The 23,763-nt window shown below is 38.3% G+C and overlaps 1 protein-coding gene across 1 annotated transcript; it reads left to right on the top strand.

The window, feature by feature from the left end:
• The first annotated feature begins 16,295 nt into the window (after positions 1-16,295).
• fshr (follicle stimulating hormone receptor) lies at positions 16,296-23,763 on the top strand. The gene is made up of 10 exons (XM_057357893.1): positions 16,296-16,483; positions 19,644-19,715; positions 20,209-20,283; positions 20,416-20,487; positions 20,779-20,853; positions 21,021-21,101; positions 21,208-21,276; positions 21,603-21,677; positions 22,380-22,565; positions 22,641-23,763. The coding sequence occupies exons 1-10, from the start codon at positions 16,296-16,298 to the stop codon at positions 23,761-23,763; spliced, it is 2,016 nt and encodes a 671-aa protein (XP_057213876.1).

Raw genomic sequence — 23,763 nt, 5'->3', positions numbered from 1 at the left:
AAACGCCGTTTTCAGACATCACAGGTGCGCTCCTGATGGGAAGTCGATTCCAAAATGTGGGTATCTTTATTTTGCTGCCTCCTTGTTTTGCCCAGATGTATATATTCAAATATTTCATTTAATATTAAAAAATATATATTACAAAAAAAAGTTTAGGTGTACTGTAAGTGTGTGTATATGGAGCTACATTCTAATTGATAAATGCTAAATAAATTGAAGTTACTTTATTGCTTGTCTCCTTTTATCACATTTCATTAACTGTTCCTCCATTTCGAAGTACTTCCCTTTTTGTCTTCTCATGCCCTCCTGCTGTACCTGAAAAGTCTGAGAAGGCTTGACTGGGGCTCGACCAAATCAACTGGAAACGTGTGTAGGTGTTCTGCCAAAGAAAAGATAACACGTAATTAGCATTATACATTATTCTACAGACTGATCGCTGATAGCCAATTGATATTTCTTTATGCATTGATACATTCAATATCATAAGTAAGACATTTGACATGGACCTGTATCAAATGCTTTTAAGAGTCTATAACATATTTTTGTGAAAAGGCACCTCTCATATTTAAAATCAGATTACTGTTCAGTATTTTATGGTATAACTCTAGTTTAACCTCAGCCTCCAAATGGAAAAGTTACTTAAATTTGTGTGCTCTCTGAGTGGAATGTATTTTAAGGCAAACGTTAAAAAAAACTGTAAAGAGACTTTCATTGATTTCTAAATCTTCATTCAGGTGTTTCATAGGTCAGAAATTGCCCTCTTCTATTTCCGCTAGCGATGGCACAGCTGAGCCTCTGGGCTGTCTGTCTGCCTGAGCACTGACCCTAGAGAAGACTTCAGAGCCCTGACATTTCTCTGGCTGGAATATGAATGGCAAGGTGCCAGAGAACTGCCCTGGATTATAATACCTGCACATGTGACGATTGACAATGAATCCTTTTTATCAAGCCTGGTACTATAAGTGCAAATCAGTGTCTCCATGTAAGTGCCCCTTTCTCTCTCTCTCTCTCTCTCTCTCTCTCTCTCTCTCTCTCTCTTTATGCACATCAGTCAAGTTCTTTCACACTAGACTAAATCAATAATTTCTTTTTAAACTTTGCTTTGTGCACATGTTGGAATAGAAAAGGGTCCTCCACAAACTGTTGCTATAAAATTAGAAGAACAGAATTTGATAAAATACCATTAAAGACGGTTTCATCGGATGCACGCGCGCTGCCCGAAGTTAACTTCCGGTCTGTGTTTGGTTATAATACTGTATATGTTTTATTTATTTATAAATATTTTCAATTCATTTTATATTACATTTAAATTAATATTGATTTTATGAAATTAATTGTATTCAATTCAATTAAAACTACTCAACAGTTATGGATTATTTGCTGAGGTCTACCGGGAGTTAAGTCTGGACCACATCACATTTGTTTATGTTGTTGCCACTGAAACCGTTTATATGCTACTAGTAGCATTAAAGCGACACCTTGGAACTTTTTGGAGGGTTAGAGATAGGGGATAGAATATACAGTTTGTACAGTATAAAAAACATTACGCCTATGGACTGTCCCCACGGGGATAGTCAACCAAAGCCTGCGTGTGTGCGTGCATGCGTGCGTGAATAAATATTGAATAACAAATGAATAACACACACAAAAAAAGTGTCACGCCACGGGAAAGGCAGAATCCAAACGCAGGCAGTAGGTGAGGGAAAAACAATGATTTTAATAAATAAACAAAGCAACAACCCACGAGGGGGTAAAACAACAATAACCAAGGATACAAATACACAGATGAGACAGAACACAATAGACTCATTAAACTAGACTAAAACAACACTTGACATAACCTACAACTTCACTCGACTAGACTTAGACTTAGACTAGACTAGACTAGACTAGACAGATTACAAAACAGCCGCAATGTCATAAGCATTGGCATAAGGCACAACAACCTAACAATCGACCGCACAGGACAGAAAACACAAGGGCATTAAATAAGGAACCAAATCAAGCAGGGAACAGGTGAGGGGCATGAAACCATAACAAGATAATTAACGAGGTAACGAGAGGGCGGAGACCGGAGAGCTCAGCGATGCCTACGAGCTTCCACACAGAACACGTGGTACTGTCATGATCCTGCCCCAGGACTAGAAAAACTTGACAAGACGAGGCAGAACCAGTAAGTGTAACAGGGCTAAGCATAAAATATAAAAAATGTTATCCTATGTGTAGTAGTGTAGTATTTCAAGTTTAAAATCATTTCCTTTCAATATTAGGCCTGTTGAAAGACTTCAGTTATATGCTGAGCTGCTTTGTCCTTGTATTACGCAATCTGTGTCCATTCAAAATAACATATTTTTTAGAAAATTAATTTCATGTTTATTCTTTTGGATCTCCAGAGACATAAATTCAGTCAAGTGTGGTTGGTAGTGTGGCTGGTAGTAGGCAAATTAAACGTTCGACATCTCAGAGATGGTGACGAGTAGGGTTGCACGGTGTACCGGTGCTACGGTAGCATCGCGATGCTAAAGCTTTAAAATACCGGCGATGCCTCTCTATTTTTGAAACGGTAGTATCGTAGTACCGTAGTTAATGTTGCATATGCGCATCAATATTTATTTGAACACTTACATCTTCCTTTTTGTGGTGTTTATCTCCAAAATGAATGTGTGTTTTGAATGTCTTGGACGAGTTAATGATTCAAATTGGCGATTTGAACGAGTTTGTTAAATGATTCACTAACTCAGTGGAAAATTGACGCCACCTACTGGCCGTTTTAGTTCTGCATTTAAAGTAAGCCTAATATTTCCCTTTATAAAGACTGCTGTATCAATTAACTTTGTCCAACATTTGAATTAGTTCCTACGTGAAAAATGATCTAGAGTACTTTAGTATTTACTACAGTAAACTACTAAAACTCATAGATACTAGTGTTTTTGAGTCTTATCATAGTAAATATTTAAGTATACTACAGTATTTATAGTATTTACAAATGACTAAATGTCAATGTATTTTTTTTTTTTTTTTAGATTTTAGTTTTAATTTATTGTCATTGCACATGTACGAAGATACAAGGCAACGAAATGTGACCTCTGCATTTAACCCATCCAGAGAGTAGTGAACACACGTACCCCCGGAGCAGTGGGCAGCTATCACTGCAGCGCCCGGGGAGCAAGTAGGGGTAAGGTGCCTTGCTCAAGGGCACCTCAGTTGTTACCTGCCGGCCCTGAGAATCGAACCGGCAACCTTCTGGTCACGAGTCCAACTCTCTAACCATTAGGCCACAACTGCCCTAAACTGCCTAATGGTTGCTATGGGCGTCTGGGCGTTTAGGGCAACTGCCCTAAACTGACTCTCTAACCATTAGGCCACAACTGCCTTTGCTACAATTTATCCAATTACTACAGTTAATACAACAACATATTCTAGTGCAAAGTATAATACAGTTTACTATAGTAAATACAAAATGTTTCATCTAAATCTGTGTTTTTTGTATAGATTTGAATTATATGGCACAGCATCGTGATACTACTTGGTATCGAGATACTTCAGCTGGTATAGTATCGTAAGACATGTTTATGGTACCATGACAACCCTAGTGACGAGTGGAATATACTATTTTAAAATTTTCTCTCTACCCATACCTGATATCATTCACTGTTTAAAAAAACGTAATTTACAGAATTTTATTGTTATTTTTTTACATATTCTTCACATATAATGTTGAAAAAATGTTTAAGTAGTTTGGAAATACGGTCAAAAACTGTCAAATTACAGGAAAAGACTGCAAATTTACAATAAATTTTTATTTTACGGAATATTTCCGCAGTCCCAGCTGACAGAACATTTCTGTTTTTTTACAGGATTTTTTATCACAATGTTGGAAATATTTCCAGATCTGTCAAAGATCGTCTTCACCCCTCATGTTCTCGGTTTAGTCCGCACAGCGTTATGTGTGACCGTGTGCTACATTTGAATAAACGTTTTGGCGTCCTGTGTCGTGGGGGCCAGTCAGTCGGACAGATGAGAGAGGCTCTGTTCAGGCACTGAGCGTACCTGGCAGGCTGGCATGTGGGACACCTTGACATCGCGGGTGATTGACTGAGGAACTACATTGACATTTTGAAAGGAGCTTGACGGATGAGAGACCCAGACGGTCTTCAACCTACCATCAAAAAATAAATTGGGCTTCCTATCAGCTCTAACCTTTAAAATGTGTGTTTATCTGTATGTGTGTTTCCACGAAAACATCTAACGGAAACCATCCTAGGTGCATCGAGGCATTGAATGACAGAATCGTGACAGAAGTGCGTAGGTCTCGTATGCAAAACTCGCCGACTTCGGCTTGACCCTCGGTACCTTGTTTCAGGTAGACGTGGTACTGCGTACCGAGTGTGAAGTGAAGTTCAGAAGCTTGAGTTAATGGGGCATTGTTCATCACAGCAGAGAAGGCAGGCAACAGCTCAATCTCTCTGACTGCCCTCATCGCTCTGTTGCGTGTCATCATGATGTCAGAGTAGCTGTCATTTGTTTTGGCCTGTCATAATCATTTCCTGACTTCATGTTTCTTTTCCACTGTGTCACTCTCACTCGCAGTGATCATTAGTCACGGAGCCAATCATGCATTATCCTCAAGCCATCAATCACAGTAGTCCCACCCTCTCCACACCCGACCGCTGGCGTGACAGACGCTCTAATGCATCATGCAAGTGTCTCTGGGAGCAAAAACTGAGTAAAAACTCAGATGAGGTGAATAAGTGTAATTGTGTGTGGGTGCGTGTTTAAACGTGTGCAGGTTGGGACGCGCGTGGCACAGCGGGTTGGTCTGAATGTTAATGAATACTTTGACAGCTTTTGGTTGTGTGTGCACGTGTGTATATGGCAGCACACGTATACGCAGCATGAATATTTTTCATTAATTTCCCTCAATAAATAATAGTGTCAGCGTTACCGATATCTTGACGGTCTTGAGCGGGAATGAGAAGTAGGGCGTGAAAACGCTCGATGTCCGTTTCTAAATTTCTATGCATTTATCTTCACGCATTACTGATGCTTTTGTTTTGTTAATTTACTTCGAAAGATTGTTTTAGAGATTCATGTTTTTTTGTTCAGTTCCTTGCTGATTCCTTTGGGAGTTTTGAGATTAAAAAAGAGACCGGATGAGGAATGAATCATTTAGAGAGGAAAGGTACCTGGTTTCCACAGACTGCCAGACGCACTTTGAAGTCCGTCTCTCTATAGAGGGTTCAGTATGTTTTGCTGGGGATATTCTTGTTCGGATATAAGGCCCGCTATCCTCAAATGTATGAGGAATACAGACAAACACATCAGTCAGGACTGAATTGTGCATCGGATGAAAAGTTTCAGAATACTCTCCCTTTAGATGTCCTGCAGATATTTTGGGAATAAAGTAATAGGGGAAAAACGTTCCACGAAAATAGAAGATTCCTTAGATGACAGATTTGCAAATGCAGAAGTGCACAAACACATCAACATGCAAACTTTGTAATCTCATTTCACTGGGGGCATTTTAAAGTATTTTAGATTTCAGACTCTAATAATTTGCAGGGAAACAAAACTGTCTGCAGAAACAATCAAATAAAACCTCCCCGCTGTTCTGGGAACAGGTTAAGTAAGACATAATGTACAACTAGCCGGTCGTTACTGCGAAATTAACCCCGGTGGGGTGATCAGGATGGTGAAGGTATCTCGCATCATCCTGACGGGGGTTTATTTCGCAATAATGACCGGCTGACTACACATTATCCTGCTTACACAACTAGTGCTCATAAATAAATAAATAAATAAATGGACATTAAATATTGATTCGAGTCAGAATGATTTTATGTGAGAATGAAGCAAGCGTGGGGTGATACGAAAGACATGATACCAGCGCAGCAGGAGATTGGTTGCCAGGAGCAACGGTCACACATACGGCAGTCATTATACAAAAATATTTGACTTTGCAGAATGCTGCGATTGACCAATCGAAATCAAGTATTCCAGAGCTCTGTGTAATCATATGCCAAATACAGAGAGCAGAGTCTGGATGAAGCACTAAAAGGAACGAAGGCAGAAGACCCAGGTGGCACGAAGAGGAGATGGGTGTGAGGAAGTGTATTAGCACCTGGAACATGTGAGAAGTATGAGATGCACATGGTACTGTGACCACAGGTACCCATTAGTTCTGATCAAAGATTAGATGATGCATCGGTGTGGGGCATCGGTTGCTCCTTGTGTTTAAAAGCTGTATCATGCACCAATATTAAGTTTGCGAGCGACTTTTAAGATCCTTTTTACATTTCAGACATTCAAATAAATCTGTTATTGTGTTACAATAGATATAGATGTTTGCTGTGTCACTGACGTCTACATCTGCCTTATTCCACATAGCCCTAGTTAATAAAGTCAGTAAAGAATAAATTAATGTCTGGACTGGTTAACCAAATAGAGCACTGATTCCCAACCAGGGATATGAGTAGCCCAGGGGGTCCTTAAGGGGGTTAGAGGAGGGACTTGTTATTATGCTTTGATAGACTTATCTCATGATTTTTTGTAATTAGCGGCATAACACATTCAGATGAGACGGTTTCATCGGATGCACGTGCCTGGCCCAAAGTTAACTTCTGGTCTGTTTGTTTATCGTCTGGCTGGTGGCTAATAATATATAAATATTAATTAATATCCATATTGTATTGTATAATAATTGTATTAAATTTTTAAAAATGAATTTTATAGTGTGTTAATTTTATTAAATAAACAATTTGTTAAATGGGTCGTGTCATACTTCCAAGTATAACGGTTCTTCTACTGGTATCCCAAAATAAGTTAAGGCTAGACATTCTTGTAATTTACTTGTTATTTCTTTTGTTTTGTTCTTAGAAATAATCTACAGGGACTCTATTCTTTGCAGATGTGTCCACTTTTAAAAATAAAGGTGCTTCAAAAGGTTCTTCAATGCCATATGAGAACCTTTTTTGTTCCATAAAGAACCTTTAACATCCATTTAACATTCAGATTATGACAAGGTAAGAAAGAGATGGTTCTTTAAAGAACCTTTGACTGAATGGTTCTTCTATGGCATCGTTGTGAAGAAACTTTTAAGCACCTTTATTTTTAAGAGTGTGCCGGAAGTTAAGTTTGGGCCACAAAAACGCGTATATGCTCAGTAAAGTTTGCTTTGAAACCATTTATAGGCCTATATAAAGACTCTGGACACAAGTAAATTCATGCGTCTGTGTTTTTAACACCACGTCCACACCAGAAATGGCACGACATTGCAACATGAAAAGGTATCTCTTCCGTGTTATTCAGAGTTTTTGTCCACACCGGCCGCAGAGGCGATAAGTGATGAGCTACAATGGGTTATATATTAGTAACAGTTGTTTTTTAAATATCACATTACATCTGATGTAATATGACATAAATACATTTCTCCACAACTCCTGTTTTTATCTCATCACACAACTAATGAGTTTTTCCGCTCACGTGCTTATGTTTATGGCTGGCCGCAGGGCAAAGTAGTAGCAGAGAAATATAGATATATCCTGATTGCAGCAAAGCATGTTTTTATTGATCAGTCTTGAGTGATGGTAAAGCTATTGTTTGTGACTATTATTGCACCCAATAGCAGAGCACAATAGGGGCAAATTGATGTCACATAAAACTGAAAAATATGTCTCAAAGTGCTTCAACTTGAAAGGAACTTAACTAAAGCTGTGTTTTTATTGTTTTTAGTTTAAAAGTGACTTGTGAAATAATGGAAATTTCAGTTTTAATGTTAAATGATATCCAGCATAATTTAAAACAGTTACATTTATCTATTTGGCAATCTTTTCCAATAAGCGCACTAGGATGCATTCAAGGTATATTTTTGTCAATGCGCGTGTTCCCTGAGAATGAAAACCATGACCTTGGCGTTGCTAGATGCACGCTCTGCTAGTTGAGTGACATGAAGAATTTAAAAGCAATACATTTCTGATGTAAGTAAATTTGTATCTAAGCCTTACTGAATGTGCTGTATAGGTACCTATAAACAAAAATGAGTACACTTTCTCAATGGAGACAACGAAGTGGTTACACAAACATTTGGGTTAGCCTTAAGAAAACAAAGACACGCTTGAACCGGAAAGGTGTCGCTGTCAAAAGTCTTGTATCTGCACCGCACGTAATGAAGCCACGGAACGCAATATTTCTATTTTTAAGTATCTGGAGGGTTAAAAGCACGACTCTGTACTTTCCTAAAAGAGAATTTCAGATTCCTCTCTCCAGAGACAGTTCTTTGAGAGAGACTTTTTGTGTTCCTTCTGTGCGAGGACAGATTTCGCACAGCACAACTTCAACAGAGACGCCAACTAACGGAGCCCTCCATCTTGCTCTACCCATTAGAGGTAGAGAAGCAGTCTTGAGCGAAACTTCAAGGGGGCAATTCAGTGTGAAAGTCTGACATGGCAGACCATATATTCAGCAAGAAATCTATCCAACTCATTGTTACACCCCAAACACCCCGGGCGTAAATAGCCGACAGGGAGAGCTTATGAACATCTAGTTGAATTTACAGCCCGGAAAGTTAGTGAGAAATAATAGTGTGATTTGCTGACTCATCTCAGTAGGAAGGGGTAAAATAACGACGGTGCAAAACAGAAATGATAGAGGACAAAAAAGTGTGAAACTTTCTCTTCATTCAAGCAATGTAAATAAAGGAGAAAAGATAGAAACTCAGACGTGACGCATCGTCTACGGTGTGACAGACCGAGAACGGCATCCCACTGAGTTTAAAACTGTGACCTGCCAAGTGTGTATCAAGACATTCTGCAGCAAAACAGTCAAGAAAAAGGTCACTGTTCAAAAAAAACAAATCGTCGCACTGCAAATTCTACCTGCAAAATACTCATGAAATATTAAGCAGTTCTTGTTTGCTCTTGCCTTGACCCCTCCTAACCTTCCTTATAGATTGATATGATTTATGTATTCGTTCTTGGCAGCTGCTGTAGATGCAATCTTGAGGCTCTTTTAACCCCTCGTGCTTCACAGTTTCCCCATGGCTAGTTTAAAGGATGCTTTAAAATTGATTGTTTTCATTATTGCAGAAGGTCACCATTTGGCCAATAAGAGTTGATGAGGTTCTCGCCTCTGGTCATTGATCTGGGAACACAGTTGCGTCGAAACTGCCTCCTGTAAATTTACGCACATCTTTTTGATGCATAACCCATCATGTGTGTCACGCAATCCAAATTGGCAGAAATTAACGAACGCAATCGCGTATTCGAATGCGCGTTCTGCAACAAGGTCGAAACCTCGTTGAGCCGTTTCCGCAGCAACTCAGCCATGCGACCTCACTTAAAGAACTTTGTTTAACATCTGAAGCAGATGTTTCAAGTCTCTCAGCCGTATATTTAAGTTCTTTGCTAATGAACTCCAAGCACAGAAGCGTAATACACCTCTTCAGTCATTTTAGCATTCTAAATCAACTCAGTTCACAGTTAGTATTCATTCAATGACACGTAGTTATTCTCTGGTTGCACTCCAGATAATCCTGTTTGATCAGAGTAACACAAGCCCCCTTCAGGCAGGGGTAATTACTATGAAGGACTTGTGTAATGAAATGAAGGACAAAGTAGAATCATTCAGCCATGACTTGGATTCTCAAACACCTCATGCTGAATTCATAGATCTACCATGTCGTCACTGTGCGTCACAATGTAAAACAAAATAGAGAGTTATATAAAAATCTCTAATTCTACATGTGTATATAGTATAGATCAAAGTTTTAATCATGAGCATTAAAGTGGATAAAATGGAATTTTGATTTGTAAAATCAAAGAAAAAGCAAGGGACAGTTCACCCAAAAATAGAAATTCTGTCAATTACTCACCCTCGAGTTGTTCCAAATCTGTATAAATGTCTTTGTACTGATAAATACAGAGAAAGACTTTTGGAAGAATGCTTGTAACCAAACATTTCTTGGCCACCATCGACACCGTTTGCTTTCATACATTCGTCTAAATATTTTCTTCAACAGAACCATAAAATATTATAAAGGATTTTTTCCTACTATGGTCAATGGTGGCCAAGAACTGTTTGGTTTACAAGCACTCTTCCAAATATCTTTCTCTGTATTTATTTCAGCAAAGAAATGTTTACAAATTTGGAACTTTATGGTGAGTAAATGAAGACAGAATTTTCATTTTGTGTTCATTTTTGAAACAACATAAATTTGCTCATTTGATAAGTGGCCTAGAAATCTTATATATGTCTTGTTTACTATTTCTACCCTTAAAAATCATAACTATGGTTTTATTAAAGTGTTGAAATATTTTTTTTATTTATTGTCAAATTGAATACCATTTTATTACTACTGTATAGCATGTATACAAATAGCCTATCATGGTTATACTTTGTACATGGTTAAACTTATTGTATATACTGAGACCATGTTAAGTTAGTGGTTACTATGGTTTCATTACAAATAAAAAGCTATATGGATATCAATTTATTATTTAATTATAGTTCTATTAAAATGTATTAATTGTTTGTATAACTAAATTATTAATATTCATTTAAATTCATTAATAAATTATTACTTGTGTGTCTTACTATGTTTTGTTTGTTTGTTTGTTTGTTTGTTTGTTTGTTTGTTTGTTTGTTTGTTTGTTTGTTTGTTTGAAAAAATTTCAAAACTTTTTAAAAATATTTTTGTATAAAATCCAAAGTTTTTGGATCCCGCTTTTTTTTACTAATTAATCTCACAAACTAGTCATCCTAGTCACAAAACTATAACGTCCTCGCAGAAGATCCCTGGAATTTGAAAACCCTAAACTTTTTAAGAGTAGAAATAGCAAGCTCGCAGCAAAACAGGAGAGAATCTTTCTCATGAGATCACTTTTAAATGATCACAGCTCCACGGAGGTGAGCCGCACTGACACTGTGACTTGACAAAATGTCAGCGTGTTTTCCTCAGGAGAGACGAGGAGAGCGGGCTACTTTGTCCTCTGCTTTGGAAGCTGAACGCTTGGTTTGTTTCTGGATGTGGTACGTTAATGAGGTTGATGGGTTTGATTGAGGTGGGGTGGGAGAGAGAGGAAAAGCAGGAGCGAGGCCGACGGAGCTTGAAGGAGTGTGTCGCTCATAAGAATTTACAGCCGCCTTCGTTCATAACGGAATAATAGACTCGTGGAAAAAAGAAGCGGCTTTGTTTGACTTCAGCAACCCAAGACATAACACGTTATGCTGGGTGTCATCTGTTGATGTCAACAACTCGGAAAACAACCATTGTTAGGAAGTTTTATTCCACGGATCCAATTTTGGTACGGTGCCAGCACATGCCAATACATAGTGTTTTTACCAGCCTTTTTAATGTATTTTTAGGAATGAGGATGTGAAATCTGTCACTGAAAAATGACATTTCAAATAGATGATTTTCTCACCAAAATCGCCATCACAATGTTCTGTGAAATTAAATTAATTCATAAATTCAAAATACGCAAGACACCCCAATGTTGTCCTGTTGACAACAGATAACTCTTGAAAATTGAAAAGCCAACAGGTAGAGCAGAACATTAGCATGCAGGTTTTGGACCAGATCCACTATGTTCAGACATGCTTGAGTGGGAAAAAGTTATAAAATCCTTCATTATCCCGAAGCCCCTGTACACCTGAGCCCTTGGTGTTTTTTGGGCCCTGCCAATGAAAGAGTGTGAAGAGAATCAGGTAGCTGTCAGAGCGTATCATATCATGTCTCCACAGAAAGACACAATATGTCTCCGCTGATGGTCTTGAACTCGGACTGAGATGTGTGAGGGTTTTATGCCTTGAATCGGAGAACAGGCCTCACCAGATCAGAAGACGTGTATGCGAATAAAATGTGAATAAAAGAAGTCGTGTATTTGTAGCACATTCACATTTATGTAGTTCATATTTTTTTACCCTGGTGACTTGTAATAAAAATTTGCGAGCAGAAATATGTGGGTCTTTTATTCAACCTCATTATCAGATGCAACATCTTATGGAGCCCCAGTATCCAGGGAAGCGAGAACAGAATTGAAGATCTCATCAGCAAGGGAACGCATCACTAGGAATGCAGACTGTCGTAGCCTACGCTGTGTGTAGGCAGATAGCAAAACACTGCAGGCAGATAAGCATCAGGCTATGAACATCCGGATCACAGCTTGCAGCTGGCTCAAAGCTACATACAACATCCAGATGTTACTTTCTGGGAGGGCAAATGCCATAAGGTCGTTCATACATATGGATTGGGTGTAACGTGCTGTATAGGTTGTTTGTTTTTTTCCCCCACACGAATTGTACATTTTGCTAAATATCTTCACTTAGGCTACGCAGGAAATTATTATTAAATAAATTGTACTTCGCTAGCAAGGACATCATTAGGACTTAATGGAACTTAATGAACAGGTTTTGAATGCGAGCAGACATTTGCAAAGAACAGCACAAATGTAGGTTAAAACGAATAGGGTAGGACAGCATCGCCATGTGCCGCTGCACAGCATGATGATGATAGTGTCTCTAGGTTAGTGTCTGGTTTGTACTCTTGTGGTTCTCTACTGACCCCTGGTGACGTGTTGCGTGTAACAACAATAATAAATGTAATGTCAATTTTTGGTTAGAATACGTACCTTCTCTAGCTTAGTGTGTAAAGTAAACCATTTTCCCTCACCCATAATGACGGGTTACGTGTAATAACAATTTAAAAAATGTCAAGTTATTTTCTCATGTTAAAATACTTGTCCCTGGTCCAGCCTAATATGTAAAGTAAACCATTTGTAGGCTAATATTCCAGAAAATGATGGTGCTATATGAAAACATTGCTCTGCTTGTTTAAGCGTACCGGTACAAGAGTGGGACCTAAACGTTTTGATTTCACGATCATATACAACATATACAATACACATACCCTGATAGCACACATACGTACATCTGGCTTACGTCTATTTGACATCTGCATTTACATCTGTAAGACATCTACAATACATTGTTTGCTCATCTGCAATACGTCTCGGAGATGTCTGCTGTTAGACGTCATATAGACCTCTAGAAGATGTCTGTAAGATGTTTATGATTTAGAATGGATGTAAAGCAGCTCTTTCTAAGATGTTTAGCAGATGTTTTTACGCAGCAGATCTCCAGATCTTTAGCAGATGTATTACAGACGTTCAGACGTCTCCGAGACGTATTGCAGTTGAGCAAACTACGTATTGCAGATGTCTTGCAGATGTAAATGCAGACATCAAATAGACGTAAGCCAGATGGATTGTGCAATCTGGGTACATATACAACATTTTTATTTTGTCAAAACAGAGTTTACTAAAGTAACCACTGTTACTTTAGTAAACAGTGTTACTTTTGTACTAAAGTTAGACAGGAGAGAGATGACAGGAAAGCGCTGGTTGGATACAGGGGAGCAGATTCGGCACAGGACCATTCGAGACGGGAATCAAACTCCGGTCGCAGGGAGCACACTAGTGCTATTTATGTCCGCGTACTAACCACGAGGGTATTACCACCGACATAATAATTATTTAAAATAAAGTCATCTTGAGTCCCTTCTTGGACATCCTTTAGGTTGTTTCTGGTTGGGAAGCACCAAATTGGCTCAATTTTGAGGCAAGACCCTCTGTTTGTCCAATAGGAGAGAAAACACTTTTTTTAAATAAACCAAAACAACTCACAAACACCCTTTGATTAGCCTGCAACATTTGAGTATGCCACGTGTAACAATGGACTAGAATTGAAACATTCACAACCTTTCATTGTCTCTTCATTCTCATTTCCCCCCTTTTTGTTGTTTTGTGTGTGAACAGATAAGGGCAGATGTGCTTACAGTAGCTCTCTTGTATCCTCTACACTGCTGTGTATTCACCTGAGGTTGATAAGACATGAGCGGTCCTCTGATTGCCTATAACCCAGTCAGCTATTTATAGCACAGTCACTGTCCTTATCATCATCAAGGTAAAATAGGAATGTTGCTGTGATTGCTTAATTGCATATTTCAAACAGATGAAGCTCTCACTCTCCCAATCTCTCTCACTTTTGGGACTCTATAGAAATTTTATTTAAATATTAAATATTCAGTTTGCTTTACTATTATCAAATTCACAAAATGGTTTACAAAAAGGTTGTATTTGTAAACATTAGTAAAGGCATCAAATGGATAGATCACCCAAAAATGAAAATTCTGTCGTGAATGATTCACCCTCAGGTTGTTCCAAACCTGTATAAATGACTTTGTCTGGTCGAACACAAAGAAAGATATTTGGAAAAATGTTAGCAACTGAGATTTCTGGGGCACCATTGACTACCAATTGTTTTATATTTTTTGCTCTGTTGAACGCAAAATTAGATATTTTGAAGAATTTATTACAGACAGGGTCACATTTGACTACATTTTTCTACTTAGTCAGTGGTGCCCCAGAAATCTCAGTGCTAACATTTTTCTAAATATCTTTCTTTGTGTTTAACAGAACAAAGAAATGTATGCAGGTTTGTAACAACTTGACGTTTCATGACGGAATTTTCATTTTTGGGTGAACTATCCCTTTAACTAGCATGAACTAACAATGAGCAATATAGTTTTTCAGCATCCTAATCCTTGTTAATGTTAGTTCATGTCAACACAATTATTTATGTTAGTATCTGGTGCATTAACTAATGTTAACAGTTACAACATTTGGTTTAAAAAAGTATTAGTAAATGCTGAAATTAACATGAACTAAGATAAATACATGCTAAGTATTGTTTATTGTTAGTTAATGCTTTTACTAATTGTAAACAAATACGACCTTATTGTGAAGTGTAAAGCATGGGATATTCCAGCAATGTTGTGGGATTTCTACCTAATATGTTCATGTTAAAAATACATTAATTCTCAGTGCAATTCTACTTGCAGGTTAAAGAAATAACATTTGAAATAACATGGAGTAAAAAAGCTCTCCCCCACTAAGCATTGCTCAAGGTTACGCATCGACTCAAAAAGCTTTAGAAAGCCCACAGTTGAATAGCTTTCTGGCATGGCTGCATTGCAATCATAGTTCCTGCAGCACTTTTTAACACGAAAACACAGCGGCAGTAAAGGGTAGAAGCAGCAATTAAAACTGAACATTGATTTTTTCGTATCCCCACAGACCTGTGTTTTCAATGAGCTTGCCAGTACACGTGTAATTCTGTGCCATTATACACTTTCAACGTGTATTGACCATATAAGCCTTCTCTATTTGTAAACAGTATACATATTGCTCTTGGATAGAAAATCAATGTTTGGTATGAAATCAATAAACTTTTGCAGTGAGGATCTCATGGAGTGAAACAAGCCTTTAAACATAAAAATAATAGGCTATGGATCGGGCAAAATGGGACAAACCCATCCGCTGGGTTTATATAATCTGTGCTGAGTTGTCTCAGTCCAAAATGCTTCTGTTATTTTAAGTCATGGTTGTGTCAGATTTTAGCCATGTTCTAGGTTTGTGTTTAACCCGAATGTGGGATTTGTCCCTTTTTGGCCCAACTACGGGTTAAAAATAACCCAGCATTTTTTAAGTGTGTGTGTGAGTGGTTCTGAGTAAAGAGAGAGAACACACAGTCCACTACTATCATACTCGCACATGTCAGACTCAAACAAAGTGTTTAAGACTAAACAGCTCAACTCATTCCCTTTACAAACCACAGAGTCAGACCAGCACTCACATAACCAATCTGTTCAGAAATGCTTACTGTAACAAACAATTATTTATATAAAAAACTTTATACCTTGTCTTATATAACTCCATACTTTGGAAAATGTGGTGTTGAATCCTGTTCATACGCACAAAGATGAAATGAAAACGGATCTGTTTACCAAGCAGCTTCCAAAAAATAGTTACAAGTGTAACTTCACAAAATGTAGCTTTCCTGGAACATTGGAAACGATAGGGAGGTCTGCATTTGGTGTCTCATTCGGTGTCGGATGAGACTGGATGAGAGAAATAATGATTCAAGGGGAGGAATGAACAAAACATTTGTTTGTTATCAGAGAACCGCTCTCCCAAGGTCTCCCTGTAGAGCTTCTGACCCAGCACGCCTCCCTCCTGCTTCACAAGAGCAGACCACTACAACCAGACGACAACACGCGGACAGACTCCCAACCTAGAGATAAACCTCACCTGAGCATCGACAGAGTCCTGGGATCACGGCTGCATGGTGCTAAGGTCCCGTCCTGGGTTTTTGTGTATCGAATGCGCTTGTGTGTAAATTCACAAACTCTGCTTAAAACATTCAGAAAAGAGCAGAGGGATAGGACAACTCAAGAGAAGATGATAAAGAGGATAGTGTTGCTGCTGATGATGCTGTGTTTGAGCTTCGTCTGGTCCACGGCTCACACAGAGGGCATCGATGCTGGATACCATTACTGCTCGTTCAATGGCACGACTCGCTATTACTTATGTCTGGGTAACAAGGTCCATGAGGTGCCAAGAAGCATACCGAAAAATACCACATTTGTGTGAGTATTAATACACACATACAAACAAAACACTGAATTATCAAAAATAACAGAAGTAGAATAAATGCTTACAGATGCCTTTCGGCATCAACCTTCTATAAAGTAGTACATTAAATGATTCGGTAACACTTTACAATAAGGTGCTATTAGTTAACATTAGCAAATGCACTAGTATTAACTAACCATGAACAATTTCGTTTTTCTGCATTTATTCATTCATGTTATTACACGGCTCGTTGGAATGCTTGATTCTGACTGGCCAGTCGCAACATTTGCAGGTTCGTTATTCCCAGATAACAACCTCTCAAAACTATTAACACACGGTAACCCAGATGCAGCAAATCATTTTGACAGGCTTTCTTTGACAAATGAAATAAAAAAATGTCTTTTAATAACATATATGACATTATATTTACAAATGATTAAACCAAATTGCCTGTTTGTGACATTTGAACGTCGTATCTTACCTTAGAACCGAAAGTAAACGGCTTGTCTTCGCGGAAGGTCTGCATTCGGTAAAAATGAGCTAACAAAATATTTCAAATTCACATTTCATGTCCAGGTTTTTTTCTCATGAGGCAAGTAGCCGTGTAATAAGCGGGATAATGTACAAGCAGCCGGCTGTTATCACGAAATAAACCCCTTCAGTGTGATACAAGACCCTCCGCTTCTTATTTCTGCGATAACAACCGGCTACCTGTACATTATCCCTTACTTAACGTTAGTTCATGTAGTCTATCTTTGATAAGTGAATTGCAGATCTGAGGTTGTAAATAACATTGTTCTAGAAATTGTTATTGTGGTTTTGGAGTAGCGGAATAGCAGAGAATGCAGTTGACAAGGAATCATTGTTTCTATTGTGAGTTTCACAATATATTTTTGTAATCTCAAGGTTATGGTTATCTTCCCGCATAGAAACTCTCAAGCTTGCAAGGGGATTTATTTTGTTTACATCACATGTTTTTCATGTGTGCATGAATTAATGCATTATATGAGAGGGAGGGAGAGAGAGAGAGAGAGAGAGAGAGTTTCTTTTGCTCCTCAGCAGGCTAATCTTGGATTGTTTCTGTGAACCAGCTGCCAGTCAGTTTGGATAAAGTTGCCCTGCTGAATGTATCTGAAGATGCCCGTGTGCTGTATCACCCTGCTGGGCCTCTCTGCTCTGATCTTCTGAACATCTGTCTACGCTTTAGATTCAGTTTAGCTTCTTTTATCGCTCCTTTTTAAAAGGATCACCAAATGTTTTGCATCTTGTGTGTCTTAGTTTGCCAGATTTTTCTCTGAGCATATCAGAAACTGAGAGTGAATTTTTCAGGCTCTGTATGTTTTTTCTCTTTATAAGATTAGTAACTGCACATGGCTGAAAGCTAAAGCGTGTAATTTCTGCACCCATTGGTGATAAACACTTCCGTCATGCCATTGCTCAGAAAACAGCAGCCCCATCCTAAATTGATGTCATATTAAGACACTGAGAAGCAATGCTGAAAGCAACACAAACCTTTATGCAAAAAAATATACTGCTGTTGTCTTTCTGAAACCTCGTATCTCCAAATTTTGTTTTGGAGATACAATCTCCAAGATTGTTTGTCACTGGATTTTGCTAAATCAAACCAATAAAAAGTATTAAAAAGTGCTTGTCAACTTTGACAACACAGTATTCAATCATTAAAAAAGTTTTTTCCATTTCCTGAAAAACTGTGAATTTGGACATCGACAGGTTTTGGAAGGACATCAACAATATTTTCCTATATATTAACTGTTAATATATTAAAGTGTTTCATATACATTTGAAAATATATCTAATAATATATTGTTAATAAATTCCAATATATCGAATAAAACATTAGGAATTGCAGCTATTTCATGACAAATATCTTGGTTCCAATATGCAAATGTATTATTTAATATCTTGCCATATGTTTTCCTGTATATTCCCATATATTTTTGTTTCGCAAGGGCAGTGTTTTCAATCATTGAGATAATTGTCTTACAAAATGTGTTTGCTTACAGTTGTTTCTGCATATTAAAATAATACAGTCAACTTGTTTTTTTGTTTATTTATTATTACATATTGCTTTGAATTTCAAGTGAAAACTTGCAGTGGCCAAAACAATTTGTTACATATAATGTACAAAAAACCCAAATCCTTCATTGATTTGTAACATGAAGGCAGTTCAGTACCGCATCATCTTTCTTACTCGGTGCACGCTATACAGGGAAGAAAAGAGATGAGAGGGAGAAAGGTGGAAAAAGAAGATAGATAGAAACAGATAGAAGGGTAGGTGTGAGAGACATATAAATGAAATGTAACTAATCAAAATAATCAAAACCTTCCCAGTCAAACTGTGATGTACTTAACAAAGGCGTAGTCAACGAACAGATCTGCATGCATCTTCTATTTCTGTATCACTTGACCCAGTGCTCCATTTAATTTACTGTATGTTTTATAAGGGGAATTATGATCAGCATCCTTAATGTGAAGGAGTAAATGAGCTGTCTGAGCATTACAGAAATGTACATCCACAAAGAGACACACACACACACTAATAGAAGAGCGCAATGAGAAATTCACAAGAAGCCTCAACATAAACAGCCTATTTACAAGCAGCTGCATGTAAATGATCTGAGTAACTGTGTTTCCATTCTTTATAACAAGTTGCCACATCAAAACATTACTTTATATTGTGTCTCATTTCTAACCTTCTAGATTCATGGCATTAAGGAAATGGAAACTGTGTGTGTCAATTCACAAAGATTACTGGAAAGATAAATGATTGAATTTGATCCAGTGTTAATCTGCTTGGATGCAGAACTATGTGGAGATCATATTTAAAGATTAAAAATACCTGATACGATCACAAACATAAATAAAACATGCATTTCACAGATGCCTTAATAAAAAGCGATTTACAGTGCATTCCAGGTATATATTTTCACACTTTGTGTGTTTCCCGGGAATCACACCCATGATGTTGGCGTAGCCTGTAAAACTCAGCTAAAATTTTAAAATTTTATGTAAAACTGAGCTAAATTTGAAACAGCTATGCCAGCTTTTATGCGTGCCGGTTTGTAACTTCACATTCAGCCCTGAATAGGCTGTGATATTTATAGTTGACAAATGTGATGGTGAATCACATCTTTTCTGTCTAATTTTGAGCAGGGAGATCAAGCTGACTCAAATCAGTGTGTTTCGACGGGCTGTCTTCACCGAACTACATGAGCTGAAGAGAATGTGAGTGCAACGAAGGTCACCGGTTTGTTTACTATGAAATGGTGAATGTGTATATTTATCAAAAATCACACATGGAGATTGAAAAACATGAGTGCTGTAATCATGAACAAAGTCTTTATGAAAAGACTATAGAGAGACATAAAAACCAAGGAAACTTTTACACTGCAAAACCTCATATAAACAAATGATATTTAGTCTTGATTGACCATGTTTAGACTTTGATATGGAACATGATGTTTACCTAGTGACCCAAAACACTGGAGATATGTATCACAGAAATACTGAAATCCCATCTGTGATTTTATATCATAAAAGAAAAAATAGTTGAATGTATAGTGTTCTGATTCTCACTCATAGAAACAGTGAACATTTTGCAGGTAATAATATAATGTTTTTCATCATAATTTCGGTTTAGGTAAACAGATTTGTAAATGGCATTTATAATAACGTCATGTAATAATATCTTCTGTTTTGTGATTCATTTTTCCTTTAGAGTGGTGTCAGAGAACGGTGCCGTCGAACGAATTGAAGCCTTTGCCTTTTCTAACCTCACAGAGCTGCAGGAAATGTGAGATACTGAACTTTGAGAATGTTACATTCAATCATGTTAGCATATACAGATCGTTTATTAAATACAAAATATGACTTATATAACATGTGATGAAAAAACAAATCTATTCTTAATTTATTTATGGCACAGAACTATTACAAAATCGAAAAATCTTGTCATTCACAAAGATGCCTTCTGGAGACTCCCAAAGCTACGGTATCTGTAAGTAATACATTCGTTTTTGAATGGTGTCTTGCATTTATTACTTCAGAGAAACAGAATTCTGAATCACTCATGGTTTTATACTGTGGTCAAGCAAAGTGAAGGGAGGATATTCCCACACAAGCTTCAGACCACCATTTCAACTAAGAGTCCTGAATGACCTCAACACAGGTCAATATCCATATCAAATGTTTCTCACAGGAAACAAAGTCTGCAGATACAAAGACAAAATACGAATGTCTCTTTGATGTATTGCATTCATTAATCTTGTCTGCGTACATGTTCCTCCAGGACTATATCAAACACTGGTCTCAAAATCCTTCCTGATTTCTCCAAAATCAACTCCGCCGCTCCTGAATTTCTGTTGTGAGTCTTGTTTTATCACTGGTCTTTGTAATCTGGTTCATACGCTGTACAAAACTTTGTGAAGATTAATAGGTTCACAACCTTTGATAAACTTTTGACAGATCCGAGTTGAATTATACAATTTTGCCATTTTAAAAATGTTTACATTTACCAAACTTGTATCATAGTGATCTACAAGATAACATGCACATAGAGAGGATTCCCAGTAATGCCTTCCTAGGACTGACCAATGCAACCATTACCGAACTGTAAGTACTGAACACACAATATTTGTTTATGTATGTAATTGTTTCCAGAATTTCCAAATTTTAAAGTATGTTACATATTTTTTGTTTAACTATTGCCCTCTCACAGGAGATTAACAAAGAACGGGATACTCGAGATAGACGGCTATGCATTCAATGGTACCAAAATTGAAAAACTGTAAGTTCAATTACACTCAAAAAATAAAGGTGCTTAAAAGGTTCTTCACCATGGCATAGAAGAACCATTTTTGGTTCCACAAAGTACCATTCAGCCAAAGGTTCTTTAAAGAACCATATCTTACTTACTTTTTATAATCTGAAGAACCTTTTTATACCACAAAGAACCTTTTGTGAAACGGAAAGGTTCTTTATGGAACTTCTATGGCATCGAAGAACCTCGATTGTATAAGAGTGTATATCTTTGACACATCTCCTCTATAAATTTTTCATGTCCCGTTAAACCTCTAATCTTTCATCCTCTCTCTCTCTTATACACACACACAGCTTTCTCATGGGAAACCAGCAGCTGAGTCGTATCCACAGTTACGCCTTTATAGGAGCTGAAGGCCCCATCGTTCTGTAAGCATGAACCAATCTGACTCGCAACAACAATTCAACCCACCAGCTGCTGCTTTACACACCCACACTGCGTCGTTTAACCCTCACAGTCTGCAAAACTAATCTCACTTACCTGCTTTGAACACTATTAACTCGGTTGTTCGTTACATTTGCGATCGTTGATCATTCTTGTGGGACAATTCTCATGTGTACATTTTTATTCTTGCAACCGTGGGTGTGCATTTACACCACTTCGCAAAAACGTACATATATAAAAAAAACGTAAAGATATTCGTTTAACATTTTGAGTGGTTATAAATTTTCTATTGGTTGTATTTTGTGCAAACGTTTGTGTAATGTTCAAAAACTGAAACAGCTTAAATGATTTGATATATTGACAGTTAATATATCTGTATAAGAAAATATTTCTTTTTGAGTAAGGGTCAAGGTGGCATGGACTTAAAGATGAAAAAGTATGTTCTACAAGTATTTTGATGTAGAATTGTGTAGTATTCTTATTTATTTTATATTTTTTATATGTTATTGATTTAAGTTTGTTAAAATACTAAGATTTTGATTTTGGATCCCAGATTTAATGTAGTCTCAGACATTTGGCCAATGCTCTGTGTACACTTCACATTCAGTTTTCAATTGTTTGAAATAAAAAAATGCATCAAGGACAATCCCTTAAATCCTGCATTTTCACCTCTGTTGTCATTGCAGAGACATCTCACGTACATCCATCCACACTCTGCCAGAGAGCATGCTGAGGTCCCTCAAGCTCCTGACCGCCATCTCTGTCTACTCTCTGAGGAGGCTTCCTAGCCTAGAGCTGTTCTCTGAGCTGACACAGGCCAACCTGACCTACCCCAGCCATTGCTGTGCCTTTAAAAACTTTAAGAAGCACAAGTTAGTTACACTGAAAACACATTTTGAGTCACTGTTGAGTCACAGCACTCAACCATTGTTTCTGTGTTCACGCAGGTCTGTAAAAAATCTAATGTGTGATGACCCCGGTGCTCTCCGACTGGAACCTTATTTTTATGAAGACTACTGTAAAGACGTAATAGAGGTCACCTGTTACCCTAAACCAGATGCCTTCAACCCCTGCGAGGACATCATGGGCTTCACCTTCCTACGTGTTCTTATCTGGTTTATCAGCGTGCTGGCCATCGTGGGCAACTGTGCCGTTCTCCTGGTTCTCCTCACAAGCCGCTACAAACTGACCGTTCCCAGATTTCTAATGTGCCACTTGGCTGTCGCAGACCTCTGCATGGGGGTCTACCTGTTGCTCATCGCTGCCGTGGACATCCACACGCAGTCCCGTTACTATAACTATGGCATCGACTGGCAGACGGGAGCAGGGTGCCAAGTGGTGGGATTCTTCACGGTGTTCTCCAGTGAGCTGTCTGTTTACACGCTGACAGCCATCACACTGGAGCGCTGGCACACCATCACCTACGCCATGCAACTGGAACGCCAACTGCACCTGCGCCACGCCTGCGCAATAATGGCAGCGGGCTGGCTTTTTGCATTGCTGACCGCTCTGATGCCCATGTTGGGAGTGAGCAGCTACAGGAAGACCAGCATCTGCCTGCCCATGGACGTGGAGACGGGTCTCTCCCAAGGTTTCGTGATTCTGTTGTTGCTGCTCAACGTGGCTGCTTTTCTGGTCGTGTGCGTCTGTTACCTGCGCATCTACTTTACCGTCCGCAACCCAGCCTTCGTCCCGGCCAACGCAGACATGCGCATTGCCAAGCGCATGGCCGTGCTCATTTTCACAGACTTTTTGTGCATGGCGCCCATCTCATTTTTCGCCATTTCTGCTGCCTTAAAACTACCACTCATCACCGTCTCTCATGCCAAAGTCTTGCTGGTGCTGTTTTACCCCATAAACTCCTGCTCCAATCCGTTTCTCTACGCGTTCTTCACCAAAACGTTCAAGAAGGATTTCTTCATTCTCACCAGCAGGTTTGGCTGCTTTAAGACTCGTGCCCACATTTACCGCACTGAGATCTCGTCGGGTCAAAACGGAGCCGCGACGCCTTCGCCAAAGACAAGCGATGGAGCGCTTTATTCCCTGGTGCACATCGCTCAAGTGCACTAA

This window comes from Triplophysa rosa, linkage group LG18 (assembly GCF_024868665.1).
Source record: "Triplophysa rosa linkage group LG18, Trosa_1v2, whole genome shotgun sequence".
Classification (NCBI taxonomy): Eukaryota; Metazoa; Chordata; class Actinopteri; order Cypriniformes; family Nemacheilidae; genus Triplophysa; species Triplophysa rosa.
Note: the sequence above shows the minus strand (reverse complement) of the source record. Positions and strands in the feature narration are given on the sequence as shown.

Coding starts and splice junctions, on each gene's coding strand:
- fshr (XM_057357893.1), top strand. CDS start 16,296: ATGATAAAGAGGATAGTGTTGCTGCTGATGATGCTGTGTTTGAGCTTC. Junction 21,277..21,602: donor GGTACCAAAATTGAAAAACT/GTAAGTTCAATT, acceptor ACACACACACAG/CTTTCTCATGGGAAACCAGC. Junction 21,678..22,379: donor GCTGAAGGCCCCATCGTTCT/GTAAGCATGAAC, acceptor TTGTCATTGCAG/AGACATCTCACGTACATCCA.